This window comes from Chanodichthys erythropterus, chromosome 12, assembly GCF_024489055.1.
Source record: "Chanodichthys erythropterus isolate Z2021 chromosome 12, ASM2448905v1, whole genome shotgun sequence".
NCBI classification, from domain to species: Eukaryota; Metazoa; Chordata; class Actinopteri; order Cypriniformes; family Xenocyprididae; genus Chanodichthys; species Chanodichthys erythropterus.
In genome coordinates this window covers 52,239,369-52,254,592 of record NC_090232.1, presented here as the reverse complement: position 1 = coordinate 52,254,592, position 15,224 = coordinate 52,239,369, and the positions used below count along the sequence as shown (strand labels likewise).

The following is a 15,224-nucleotide window of genomic DNA, read 5'->3' as shown; positions in this document are numbered from 1 at the left end:
TTTGTTACCATGCCTTTGTCTCTTGCCTCACCCTCTTTTGTCTGCATCTTGATTTGTAAAATAATTAAAAATGAAAGAGTTTGACTCACTTGGAGGCAAACCGCCTCTGGTGCTCAAGGACGTGAGGAGCTAGAGACGACCAATCAGCTCAACTAATGTTTCTGTCGTTTTGATGGGGAGGTGATGATGCTGTACTGATGCCACCATCATCTTGACTACATCTCCCGCTGGGTTTATATTACTGAAATTCAGGTTAGTCAGATCTTGAAGAAACCGTCACCTTGAATTATCTGCGTTCTGAGCAGTTTTGATATTGAGCTTCAAAGATTTTGCGTTCCATATATAAAAAATTATATGAGGAACAAGTTTCTTTCATACATGAAAATGACAGGGACCCTAAATGTCTTCTAACTGTACAATATCAAATCCTCTCAGGGGATTTTTGGAACGGGTCAAATGCAGATAGAACCTTATAATTCTAAAAAAACACTTTCCGCTTGGAATTATAAGGCCCTATATGTCTAATAATTTTTAAGAAACACAAACAGTTTACTGTAGTTTGCCCAGCAAAGAAGCTGAGAAAAACATGATGCTGTTTAAAATTCTTACCGGTTCCTGCATCGGTTCAATCGGTTAAAATTCATACCGGTTTTCTGTCACTTCAGCCAACTTTGATATTTGATTCATCATGCCGTAGCTAGAAAAACAAAGAGAAACAGCTAGCACACTTTGCTAACACACATGCATATGTACACTAAAAAAAAAATAACTCTTTGAACGAACATAAAAAAATCATGGAAAGGATTTCCACATGATTAAGTTGCTTTATTTCAGCATTATGCAATTCTGTTATTCCAATTTAATGTACGTTGGGTCAACTTAATTTATTAAGGTTGATTCAACTTATTTATTATGGTTGGGCACAGCTTAATTTAATAGCCCAACTAATTTGCAATGTTTTGGACCAACTCATTTACTTAAGTTGATCCAATCTATGCGATTTAAGTTAGCCTAACAAAAGTGCTTAATGCATGAACAAAAGCCATTTAATTACGCGGAAATCCTTTCCATGATTTAATTACATTAATTCAAAGAATAGCTTTTGAATGTTAATAAATTAAAACCTTTTTACCATATGTACATGGAGTATATGTGCATATGTATGTACATATGTGCATTCCAGTTTACTTTTATCCAACAATGTTACTCCACCAAACTGATGACATTATCAAGTATTGACAGATAAAAAAAAAAAAATTAAAAAAAATCTATCAAATTTATTTGTGATTCACAGTAAAAAATATATTTAATGTCAAATTAACCCGCCATTGAAACTTAACCATGATGCTTTACAGCAACATGCTGTATAGGGTACAGGATTTAGGATTTGTTTATTTTACAGTAATAATGCTGTGAAAACTACAGAAATTTGTTACAGTGTTTGTTGACATGCATGAACATGCATGAAAGTTCAATTTAATGCTATATGACATTTATTTCATATTTCAGAATGAGTTAAGGATAAAAGGCAGTGCTAGATCTTTTGTCCAGTGCAGATGTTAAATTTAGGTAGGAATATGATGGGTAATTTAACACATTATTGCAGGAACCATTTAAGTTTAAGTTTCCTTTGGTTTAGACAGAAAGCAGCTGCTGTAATTCATCTGAGCAGGACTTTATTCCACAGAAAGAGGGACAGGTGAAATGGCAACAGTATGGCTGAAATAACATGCTAACATCTATTGTTGTAGTTAAGACCCCATCAATAAATTATTGAATATTTGACCTTTAAGGCTTAATGTCTTCAATTTTACAATATTAAGACAAAACAACTGCAAGAAAAATGCAATGCTTCAGCAAAGGTGTTTTACTGGCACATTATATATATATATATATATATATATATATATATATATATATATATATATATATATATATATATATATATATATATATATATGATGTGCAGCATTTGTAAACCTTTTTGTTTTCTAAGAAAAAGTCCCAAAATGTACACAACTTAAAAAAAGAAACATCACTTAATGTAAATAAGTTGTCACAAAATATGAATATATGAATAACTAAATTTTGACAAAATTGTCAGATAGAACCTTAATTCCAAATGGACGAGTTGTGATCTCATTATCACTTCAGTATGAAATAAAACACATTTCTACAGGGCTATATTTGACTTTAAAGGAAAATATATCTACCAACTTTCTATGACACTATATGACCAGAGAGGAATTTTACCTGTTATTCACCTTGAGAGCTCGGCTAGAACTGACAAGAAAATGGCTGACGTCACTCACTTCATTACTCTCATCGCCTGGGATGAAAACGCATTGCAGGTCTATCATATCTACTCACACACCAATCGTCATCAGTTAGCACGTGTCCCACCCCAACACACACACCAGAGAAAAACTCTGCAGGCCAGTAACGGTAACGGCGTTGTAACAGGGGAAAAAGTAATTAGTTTGACTACAATTACTGAAAAAAGTTAGTAACGCCGTTTATTTATAACACCATTATTCCTATCACTGATGTTCAGACATTCACATTTAAGCCCGGGTCTGATCCCGAATCAGAAGACAAACCTACACCTCAGACCTCCAGTCTGTGACAGCGTGGTAGATAATAATCATCTGTGAGACAGTATTGTTTTTTGATATTTTTTATTACATTATGTTGAAACAAAGACACCAAAGAAAGGTAAATACATAGTTTAAAATATTTGCTAACAATGTTAAACATTTATGCGTATAACATGCTTTATACTTGGTTGTGGCAAACAAAGATGAAGTACTTTTAAATAAATTTATGAAATCATGAATGATTGTTCCATCGTTCCACTGTCCTTATATTCCTCATTCATCAGATAGATAGACAGACAGATAGATAGATAGACCTAAGGTTTATCTTTGCTGTTCAAGTTCACTGAGCCATTAACAACACAACCATGAATAAGAGGGGCATTTACGGTTCCTCCATTGGATGATCTTATCGTCATTGTAACTCCAGTGGTTTGAGGAGTTACAGATGTCCCACTGGATGAAGCTCCACCTCCAGCAGGAACATCTGATTGAGAGACACAGAGAGAAACTCAGAATGCACAACAACAAATACTACACTGTGAAAAAAAAGTATTTTTACTGAGAAAATGCAGTAAAATGTAACAATGATTTCACTATTTTTTTATACAACTGCTAAATTTCCTTAAAAATACAGGCATTCAGACCACTAAAGAAGCAGGCCTTTTCTCCTAAATAAAGGTAAATGTCATGAAGTTTATAATATAATTGAGATATGATTGAACATTATTGAAGACAGCTGCTGATAACGAAACACAAGAACTACATCTTTCTTCAGCCATAGCCTTAGATGTAATCAGCTGACATTAAAGAAGACATTAATTCTCTCAATATCTCAACAGAGGAGGATTAAACAACTCCATAAATAGCATTACCAGCTTCACTTATTACTAACCAGATTTCTGTCACATTTCTACAGAAGTGCTTATTGAGAATTAACAGAGGTTGATGTCTGTGGCTACGTTCACACTGCAAGTAATTGTCCCATGGGTGCTCGAGCCCCCGAAATGGGGGACACAACATATTCTCCATTCATTTTAAATAATAATTAAAAAAAGCTTTCAGACACAACCTTCTTCTCATTTTTATAGTTCATTTGAGGCCATTCCCATGGCTTTATTTTAATGACAAATGTCGAGAGCGCATCCATGTAACAAATCTCTACACCTGCAGGCGGATTTATTTCATTCTCTCACAAAACTAGACATGGGCTTTCCCCAGACAGCAACATGGTGTGGCCCAGATCCGGCCCACATCTGGTACATGTGGCTTACTCGCGGACCAGATATGGGCAAAATAATAATTTTATTATTTGTTATTTTTGTGTTAAGTGCATATTGTGTATAGGTATTTATTGAATTTTATTTAGTGAACCACTACTGATGATCTGGTATAGGCAAAGTCTGTGATTTTCCCGCAGAATTTGGTTACTTTTTCCTTGGTTGTTTTACAACTCCGTGGGTTTAAGCGACCACACTAACATGATATTTAACCCCTGGAACACAGTTTTACCGGGATACCTCACGGAATGTGATTGGGCTAGTTTTGAAAAGCAATTGAGTGGATTTTGTGGAAAAAGCTGGCATCCCCGTTTGTATCATTCTTTTGCGCATGCAGGTCAGTTCAGAACCATGATCTGTTCTCACTGGAAATCTGATATTGGCCACATTTAAAACAACTATGTGAACAGCTATACAAAAAAAAAAAAAAAACTGAACTGAGCAAAAATCGGAATTGAGAATTAAAGATTGCACTGTGAACATAGCCTTACTGTAAAAAAAAAAAAAAAAAAAAATGAAAAATAAAAAAATGAAATAAATTCTGGGTGAGTTCGGTTAAAGGTGCTAAAGATGATGTTTTGTTTTATACAGTTTTGCAATATTACTTGAAACTGTCTTTGCTAACTGATAAAAGACTATTTATTAGGTGCACTGAAAGGAATTATATTAATACACATCATCTGTGCACGAGGTAGGGCCTTAAAAACATCAGCCTATCATTTAAGCGATGATCCCTCTGGCTTGTCAATCACCGCCGAGAGATTGAATGTCTTTTTTTTATTTCAGTTGATTTCATCAGTTGTAGTTCCTGTGTTTTAGCTAATATCTTCTATTTTTGTCAGTCTAAACATGTTACATCAGTTGAATTACTCTGACTGTTATTTCAATTCAAGTTAAACATTTGGCACCCTGTGCACTTTTTTTTGGACAGTGTGATTCTTGTGGACAGCATGTGTCATCATGATTGATCATTCATTATTTGATTAATCATTTAATTATCTCATTAATATATTTTATGTATAATATAAAAATATAAATATAGTACATAAAGTTCAATGCATTTTAATGATCTGTTGGGATTTAAATTGTTTCTGTTATTTGAGTTTTGTGGGTCACAATTGTGCTGAAGAGGATAAAGAAGATGAAGATACATTAATAATTTGCTGTATGTTGCTTCGTTTAAAGAGAAATTGCAGTGTAATTGACAAGTATTTGCATTGTTTAATGCATGTGTGTTATTGCTAATGATTAATCTGAGATATTAAAATTAAACTGATGTTTTAATGGATATGTGTTTATAATATAAATTGATGTATTTAAATGAAATATATCCAGAGTATTACTGCAATAACATGCTGTTAAATATATTACAATAAGAGAACTGTAAAATGTCACCTCTACTGCCAGTATTTCCCTGTTAATTTGCAATTTAAGCAAGTTATTGTAGTTATGGTCAGCTTGCTCATATTACTTCAGTTGATGGACTTTTTTAATGGTAAAGGTTTGGCACCCTGTGCTGCCATGCAGTTCTGCCATTTAAAAAAACAAAAAAAAAAAACAAACAAACAAACAAACCTTTTTTGCTTTAAAGTGAATATACAGTATATTTTAATACTGCCATTTCACTGCTTTTTACATATGGCAATATAAATCATACATCCTTTTTTCATCCTTGTTTGATCTTTTGCACAATATGTTGCACAATATATTCAAAATACAATATTTTATTGTATTATTTATAATAAACACACTCATTTTATATCCAAACATATTAACATAATTGTTTAATTTCATGTATATTTCTCTTTATTTTTACAAAATGATGACTGCTAGAGTGCTACACTAAGACTAAATCTTAAACTAATATAAAATGATTTTTTTTTTTACCTCCCTGAAGTTTCCGCTCAAGATCGGAAGCAAGATCATTTTGTTTCATGTCGCGCAGCACTTTTACTGCAATAGTCCCAGCCTTATCAGTGTACTGCTTTACCATGAGATCCACAACTTTTTGACGATTAGCATTCTCAAGCTTTGATTCAGGAATAGGCTCGATGCCTTCTGTAGGATTCTCCAGGTGCCAGATGAATACTGTGAAATCATCACTCTTAAGATTCTCAAGTGTGTTATAAATCACTCTTTTAGGAGTGGCCATTCTGTGTCACTAGGAGAAAAATGACAAAAGTTAACAGGACTGATCTCAATAAAATCAATAAATCATCATTTAAAAATCTGTTAAAGGATTAGTTCACTTTCAAATTAAAACTTTCCTGGTAATTTACTCACCCCCATTTCATGCAAGATGTCCATGTCTTTCTTTCTTCAGTCGAAAAGAAATGAAGGAAATCCCGGAAAGCATTCCAGTATTTTTCTCCATATAGTGGACTTCAATGGAGCCCAAAGGGTTGAAGGTCAAAATTACAAATTTACAGCGATCCCAGAAGAGGAAAAGGGTCTTATCTAGAAAAACCATCGCTCATTTTTGAAAAAAAATTAAAATAAAATTTTATACGTTTTATCAATAAATGCTAATCTTGAAATAGCTCTCTTCTTATTCTTCTCTATTTGAATTCCAGCAGTGTAGACACTGCTAAGTGTATTACTGCCCTCCTCAGGTCAAAGTTTGAACTAAACTGTCATATACAATATGCTTGTGCAAGTATATTACAATTAGTTCAAACTTTGACCTGTGGAGGGCAGTAATACACTTAGCAGTGTCTACACTGCTGGAATTCAAATAGAGAAGAAGAAGAGAGCTAGTTAAAGGTTAGCATTTATTGTTAAAACCTTTTTTTTCCCCTCTTTTTTTTAGAAAATGAGTGATGGTTTCTCTAGATAAGACCCTTATTCCTCGTCTGTGATTGTGTAGAACGTTTTGAAGCTCCAATGAAATATTGACTGTCAACCGTTTGGCCTCCATTGAAGTCCTGGAATGTTTTCATCAAAAACCTTAATTTCTTTTCGACTGAAGAGAGAAAGTCATGGACATCTTGGATGACATGGGGGTGAGTAAATTTTCAGGATTTATTTATTTATTTATTTTTTGAAAGTGAACTAATCCTTTAATTTTCATAAGAACTTATTTAGATGTATGAAAACGTATAAAGACTTATGTAGACGTATAAAGTCAGTCTGGTTAGTAATGACTAAAGATGGTAATGTTTTGTAGAGTTTGTAGAGTTGTTTAATTAGATTCTGTCACAGAGATAAACTCCGTGATTCCCTCCTCTGGCCATCGGAGGGAGCCCTCACCCGAGTACTAACATTCACACACACTACACTTCCCATCATCCCCTGCCTTGGACTAATTACCAACCAGCTGTACCATATTAACCGGACTATAAAGGACTCACATATCAGATGCGAAGTCTTGTATTGCTGTGGTGTACAATTCCGAGCGTTATTCTTCTGTCTGACTGATCACCTGTTGCTGATCATTTACGAACCTCTGCTGCCTGTCCCTGACTTGTGCTTTGTATCCTGACCTGTGAGTGTTATCTGCCAGCCCTGACCATTGCCTGTTCTCTGTTTACGATTCTGCCTGCCCTGTATCATATCTGTCTGCCCCTGATCTACTCTGCCTGTACGACTACGATCTTGTTTAATAAAGCATGCAAATGGATCCCAGCCTGAGTGACGATTCATTACAGATCTTGAGAGATTAAAAGATTTTTATCTTCAGCTGATTTCATCTAAGGCTGTGGCTGAAGTCAGTTGTAGTTCTTGTACTTCCCTTTCCTTAAGTGAATCTGCTTGTTAACAGCAGGTGTTCATCAGTAATGTGGCACGCGTCTGGGGAAAGAGAGAATGCGCGGAAAAGAGAGAATCTATTTGATTGGATAAAGCAAATCATTTCTAATACATATTATTTATTAAATGAGAATTTTTGTTTTGATTAAATCTATATCTTTTTGTTTAGATCAAAAATAGAAAACACAAATAGCATTACTTGTAATATTAATATTCATAAAGTTTTATCCTTCAGTGTTTATATATACATGTTCCCATATAAATGTGAATGTATATGAAAACACATATTTATACACATTCACTGAATGAGTTACAGCAAATTTCTAGTTCCCAGCATGCTTTGCTTCTGACTGTTAAAGGAGAGTAAATGTTAGTGTTTTTCCCAAAATAATATATGGGGGAATCTGTTGTATTATTTTGCGAAGAAAAAAAAAGTTTTTGGGGTTATCGTTGTGTTGAAGAGTAGAGTCTGTGGTTAGAATGATGATTGAACGAAAATCATTAAGACTATAATTACTTTATTTAACAGGTAATGTTTGTGTTTTCTTCAGCACAGTGATGGTGTCACAAATCAAGTCTCTGTGGCTCCCTCTGCTCGCCGCCAGAGGTCCCCATCCCCCGAGTACTGATTCCCCCCGGACTCCATTTCCCATGATCCCGTACCTGGCGCTGATTACACGCACAGCTGTAGCCAATCCCGTGGACTATTTAACCAGCACGCACACACTGCGAAGTTTTGTTTTGTTACTGCTAACAACTATGAGCGTTTATTTCATATGTTTATTAAATATGTATGGTTTTTCTGTGTATGACCCTGGACTGTTTACCCTGTTCTCGATCAGGGGCGTTTCCTCCGAGTAGGCGAGGCAGTGCCTCCTCAAAAATTAAAAATAGGATGAGAAAATAATCCATATTACATATAAAACAACACAAATACTACAAATTATGACATTAAAAAGAGCGCAAGTCAGGCGTGTTTCTTAAGGAACACTGCCCAACAGCGACACCCGCAGGTAAAGTTACAGCAGGAGTCATGCTTCACAGTCTATGGAGTCGTGCCTCCCTTTCCTCTCATAGAAAACCATATAAAATCATCAGACCCCCGGCGTGCGGTGGGTTTTGTGGGGGTTAAATGAGAATGAATGGGGGAAAGTCACGTGAGAGGAGGCAACGTCTCCATCGTGCTATGATTGGATGTAAATGGTTATGATTGGATATGATTGGCTTGTGTGATAAATCCCGCCTCTCGTTGACGTGCGCGTTCCGCGCGTAGGTTTGAATGAACAAATGATGGCGTCAATGGGAAGACTAATAGGAAAGTAAGTACACAGATCATCAATTTAGATATCACCGCTTTATGTCACGTCAAAATCAAACTTGAAATGGACTGAAAACATGATGACTGCTGAGTTTTTAGTGCAATCAGCTTGGTGAAATTAAAAATGCAATTCGTGTCTGTGACAGACGGTGTTTACGGAGCATGACTGATGATCCTAAATAGCCAGTTGACAATTAAAAAGAAAAACCGCAATACGCAAATAAAATATATTGCCTGTCCTGACCTTTGTGTTCTGTTTGCCTGGATTGTGTGTTTACTGTTTGCCGCCCGCCCTGATCTATTGCCTGTTTTACGACTACATCTCTGCTCAGCCCTGTCTGTATCTGACGCCGGTGATCGACCCCTGCCTGTGTACACAACGAATTTTCTTTCTATAAAGCTGCAAATGGATCCTAACTCTAAGTCATTGTTACAGAATACTATAGTACATGTAGGTGTGCTTGTGCTTTTGTTAACTAGCTTGGAAGCATTAAACATTTATAATGACTATAATTATAAAATATAAGAAATGTATTACATAATATATTTATCTATATATGTGTGTTTATACTGCATGAGTAAATATAAATGCAATAAATCACACATGCAGTACTATATCTGATCACATACATCTATATATTATGAAGTGTATTACTGAATATAAAATTACATGTTTTGATATATTATATATTGTCACATATTTTTCAATGTAGCAGCAATTCCTTATGTATTAGTATTGCAGTTTTACACAATATATTTTTCTGTATATTTTCAAATATACTGTTATATCATTTAATAAATTGATCATTCATACTTTATAGGGAAATCTATTTTATTTCTGTAAGGGTTCTAAAGCCACTTTGTGTGGTTTTTGTCTATTCAGTGATTCTGTCTGCAACAGTGACAAAATATCTTATATATTATCTGAAAATATTGTTATGTGATTGACTAATCCGAATATCATGTAAGTATCATCAAAGCTTTTATATGCTATAAACAAATAATAAACAAAATATTATTTTAGCATAGGCTATAGCCTATTAATATTAACACACATTTGAAATAGTCATAAAGTAAAAAAAAAAAAATGTATTGGCATGATTGGGCATTTACAGTATTTACAAAATACAAACTTTAAGTAACATAAGTTGCACAAATGGATAAAGAGATAGGCTATGGGAAATGAAGGGGGAAATTAATCAAATATATTTTCAATGAATAGCTAAATGTAGACTATAACAATATAATAATAATATAAAAATATTTTTTAAATGATTAGTGAATGGATTTAAAAATGATGGGTTTAAAAATATACAAGGCATATTTTTTTAACATTTATTGATAAACTTAATTTGAATGCTGTCTAGGCAACATCGAGCACAATACAATGTAATAACTTCTAAAATCTGCGCTTTTTCTTAATTAAAAATAAATATTATGAAAAATGTTTTAATAACTTCACTGTAATACACTGCACTGTTACCAAATTCAGTCACTGATGTCCTGATAGTTACTACAACACTTATTTTATTTTATTTTTTTTTAGAATTGTTATGATATTTTTACTACAGTAGTCAACATTTGAAGTGGATCAAAAAAGTTAAAGTTGTCAGAAGAAGGTTTTAGGACAACTTTGATGAAAGGTTTTGATCCACTAAAAAATAAAAATTAAATCACTGGTGACAGTATTACATTGAAGTTATTGAATATTTTTCCTAATATAACATCACACAAATTACACAAAAATACATTTTTCCAAAATAAGTGTTGTAGTAACTATCAGAACAGCAGTGATGTGTGAACTGAATTTGGTGACAATTACAGTGAAGTTATTGAATATATATTTCATAATAGTTGAGTTATTAAATATTTTGCATAATTAAAAAAAATCCTAAACATTATACAAAAATACCCCCCCCCCCCCAAAAAAAAAAAAAAAAAAGTGTAGTATAACTATCAGGACATTAGAGAAGTGTGAACTAAATTTGGTGACAGTACATTGTAAACATTTTTCATTATAAAAAAACGTATGAAAAAATATAATTATTATTATTATTTTTTTTTTGGTAACGCTTTTCAGGTTTTGCACTTTGCAGACGGTCCCTTCGAATCTGTCGCACAGAGATCAATGTATTTTGTCCACTGTTGAGGAAAACTCAAGGTTTTGAGGAAAATTAGGTCGCCGCTGCTTCTCTACATTACAACGATTGAAAAGAGATGTTATTTGTGTAGTACAGCGTTTAGCTCACAAGTTATTGACCCGGGAAATCCGAATATGTGAACTTAACTTTAGTCAAGAACTTTTAAAGGTTCCCGACCTCTAATCCATGCACGGAAAAGAAAGAAAAAACTGCGCCGCATACGCACTGCAAACGGAGTATGTGTGAAACATTCGTTAAATAGGCGTAAGACTCGCAAAACTTCCGACAGACACAACTTTTTAAGGGGTTCAGAACAAACATCTTCCAATAGCCCTTTCTAAGTAAAAGTAAAATCAAAACTCTATAAACTAATATCCAATATTGAAATAATTTGTTAAAGTGAATTATATAAGACAATCTACTTACGTCTCTGTTTGAACAAAATTTCGTGTCTATAGTCTGCACTTCCTTCCTTCGTTTGGGGGTTTTGTTTTCACTTAAGGTTTCTCTAGAAAGACGCACCTTGACTTCCCATAACGCTTCGCACATTACAAGAACTCGGAGACCGGTCTTGCCAGGCGACCTTGAAATAACGAACTCGGAAGGACGGGAGGACAGAGAACGCATCCTTGAGAAATGAGACGTTCCTGTTGGTCACATGACCTCCCCAGGATATTTTAATGGACATTAAACCAAAGATTAAACTCAACATCGCATCTTTCATAAAGTGACAAACTTACGTTATTATCTATTATGTACCTATTGTTTTTTTTTTTGTATTTTGTCATTTTTTTATTGCATAAATGTAAATAAAATATGTAAAATATGTTTTTTTCATGTGTTTATTACTTTATTAAAATGTTTAAACTCTTCAGGGTGAATACACAATGAGCTATATCTGTACAATAAAAATGGTGAAGAGAGAAGTTAAGCTACTGCCATTCTGGCAGGCAAGATCTGGAGACAGAGGAGGAGGCTGCGAATTTAAGGCTTGTCAGCTGACAGAGGATAATAATAAATATTATTTATTTATATTAAATATTACAAAAACTTTTTAATCACGTAGTTCCCTTGCAAATATTGTAAATATGTGAAATATGTCAACTTTTATCTGAAGGTGAGTAGATTTCCCATTACAGGTGTTTATGTTGTTTTTAAATGCTGCCCATGAGCAAAACAAAGAATGTATGAACAAGGCACCAGATCTAAATATTCACACACACACACACACAAAAAAAAAAAAACCTGTAACGTCATATAGTGCATTTACAGTAATTTGAGGTAGAACGTGAACTGCGCATGTGCATAGAGTGTGCGCATCTGTAAAGGCAGGAACACACCAAGCCGACATCAATGAACTAGTGGCGACGAAAGCAGACTGCAGGATTGGCTCACGTCGGCAGAGTCTGTGTCCAAAGTTGGCATGACACACCAAACCAACGCTCTACAGTCGACGGCCAAGTAGCACGTCCGTTCTGCGCCTGCGCAAGATGAAATGCCTTTCCGTACCAGCAGCTGGCAGTAGCTAAACAACAGCCAAACAGAATGATCAGATGGCCCGACGGACCGACGAGCTCCGACGAGCTCCGACGAGCTCCGACGCGAGTCGAATTGGCTGGAAAAAAGCCAACGAGGACCAACTTCAGCTGACGGTGCGGAACGCACTGAGAAAACTTAGTTGGCCGACGAACAAAACTGCCCGACGGCTGACCGTCAGCTTGAGCCCCGGGTATACTTCAGCCGTCCGCGTTCGTGTTTCACACACAGTTTCTGCCTATCTCATGTTAAGCTTCAGTACAGAGTAACAATGCATCCTTAATATCTCCAAAATGTCTTTAGTTTTGTCATATTTACAAAAGATAGATACTCTAAACCGTCCCTGCGTTCCAATGTCCATACTATCCATTCTAAATAGTATGTGAGATTAAAATAAGTGTGTCCCAAAGCATAGTATGTTGAAAAGAGTATGCCAAAAGTCCCCGGATGGTCTACTATTTCCGGTAGATTTTCGAAGTGTGGATCCGTGCACACTATAAAGGCTAATATTGCCCACAACCCATTGCGCATTGGACGAGGATTCAGTTCAGAACTACAAACACGAGTAAAAAGTGTTAAAAAACTACAAAACATGGCGGATACGCGCGATCGACGCTGAGAGATTTGAGTGACTAATAATCATTTTAACCTGATAGAAAATATATATTTAATGTTACCCGTGTTATTTTTCATCTGCAAATACCAATGTGGACTTTTATAAAGATCCGAATGGCCATTAACTTTTAAATGCATCATTATGCATAAATATGAGGACAGTTCTCCACATGAAAGACCCGCGACTGCAGATCAACGTGCTGTATTTCTCTCCGATACGGTAGGAAATTAACTAAATGAAATGTGGAGGATGTAAGATGATTGACAGGCCAGTTTACGGTGACAGGATGCGACAGAGAGAATTGACGCGATTGTATGACGTGTTAGTATGTCCCAAAGCTTGTCTACTCTTTTGCTACACACTCAAAAGTAAGTACTTTTTGTTCACAGAAAGAGTACATACTTTTAGGGCGTAGTATAAGTAGGCGAATTGGAACGCAGCACGAGTCTTTACGGGGAAAAAAAGCCGAGATCCTGGAGGCGTGTCTGCCGTCAGTGCTGTGGGCGGAGCTAACGAGTCACAAGCGGGCGCAGCTTCTGCATAGAGATCGCATGCTAGCTGCGACATTATAAATAAAAAAGGGAACAAAAACGTTTGTGTTGTTTACATTATATGCACTTGCACGCTGACTGCCAACAAAACACAGACATCGGATGCAGCTTTACTCAACATCATCGATCTAAATCATTCATCACCGAGATCGCATTTGAAGGATGAATACTTCATCAAGGATGAATTCAGTTCTTCACACTCGACACAGTCACTGGTCCAGTTTTAAAACAACTGCTACGCTGCCCTCTCTTTTAAAATAACTTTATTATAGCAAAATCTACATAGTTTCCAGCTTAAGTATTGTTTAGCTTAAAACATTAGGGAACAGGCTGTCGATTCATTAAATGATAAGCTATTTTCTAACAAAAGCCTCACCTGTTTCCTGCCATCACAAACATGTTGTAACTGAGCTGGTGTGATTGAGTGGAGGAGGGGACCAATTTGCATATTAACCGAACAGCAAATACTAACTAAAGCAAGACTGTATGTTACATCATGCTATTTTGAGGCATGAAGAATTTGTTTTCACAGAGAAAAAAACAAAAACATTTGAATATGTCATATTGATGATCAAAGATGAGTTTTAAAGGATAAAATGATGACTACAGAGGGACTGTAAAATATTAAGTGAATTAAGAAGAATCTCAATTCAATTCGCACTTCAAATGTAGTCACCCTAGGGCACTACACTGTGTTAATCCGGGCCTGTCTGAACCAGATAACCACAGGCTCCTGGGGCCTCATATATGAAGACACACCCAGATGATTTGATTAGTTTAGTTTGCTGTGTATTGTCCTGATAACAATAAACAAGTGCGAGTTTAATCAAAAACACAAAAAATATACACAAATCCAGTTGGTTCTTGTATTTTAGAATGTTGCACTTATTAAACCTTTGTCTTGTGTTTCCTTAAACGTTTAAACACAAGTTTTATCCATAAATGACGGCAACGGTAAGAAAACTGTTTCTCCCCTATTTTCCTGCCTGAGCCCGTTCAGTCTATAATATATATTTAGCTACCACTTGTAGTACACTATGGATTCAAATGTTATAAGTGATCTCTAAATACATTTTTTAAATACAGAGATAGTATATTAAAAGCACATTTTAGTTCATATATCATGCTGTCTCAAAATAGCACAGTTGTGTACACTTAGATGTTCTTAAGATGATCTTAAGAAGTACTTAAGAAGAATTTTTAGTATATAAAGTACAAAATTAGTGCACGAAAATAGAGCACTTTAAGTACATTATAGCAATGTACTTTTTTTTTTCACCTGGGATAAGCGAGTTGAACAGTGTTGCTGGGAGATGCACAACAGTTCTGCTTTGAAATACTGCAAAAACTGACATTATTCAGTTTAACATGGAACTTCTTAATAACTTCTTGCTCATTGAACTAATGTATAAAATCAATAATACATTTGCAATTGTGCTGA

The 15,224-nt window shown here is 35.0% G+C and overlaps 1 protein-coding gene across 1 annotated transcript; it reads right to left on the bottom strand.

Moving 5' to 3' along the window:
* Window positions 1–2,726: 2,726 nt before the first annotated feature.
* LOC137031789 (caspase b-like) lies at window positions 2,727–11,642 on the bottom strand. The gene is made up of 3 exons (XM_067403061.1): window positions 11,507–11,642; window positions 5,762–6,035; window positions 2,727–3,081 (listed from the first exon to the last, which is right to left on the bottom strand). Exons 2-3 carry the CDS (start codon window positions 6,024–6,026, stop codon window positions 2,912–2,914), a joined length of 435 nt encoding a protein of 144 aa, XP_067259162.1. The 5' UTR covers window positions 6,027–6,035; window positions 11,507–11,642; the 3' UTR covers window positions 2,727–2,911.
* Window positions 11,643–15,224: the final 3,582 nt, after the last annotated feature.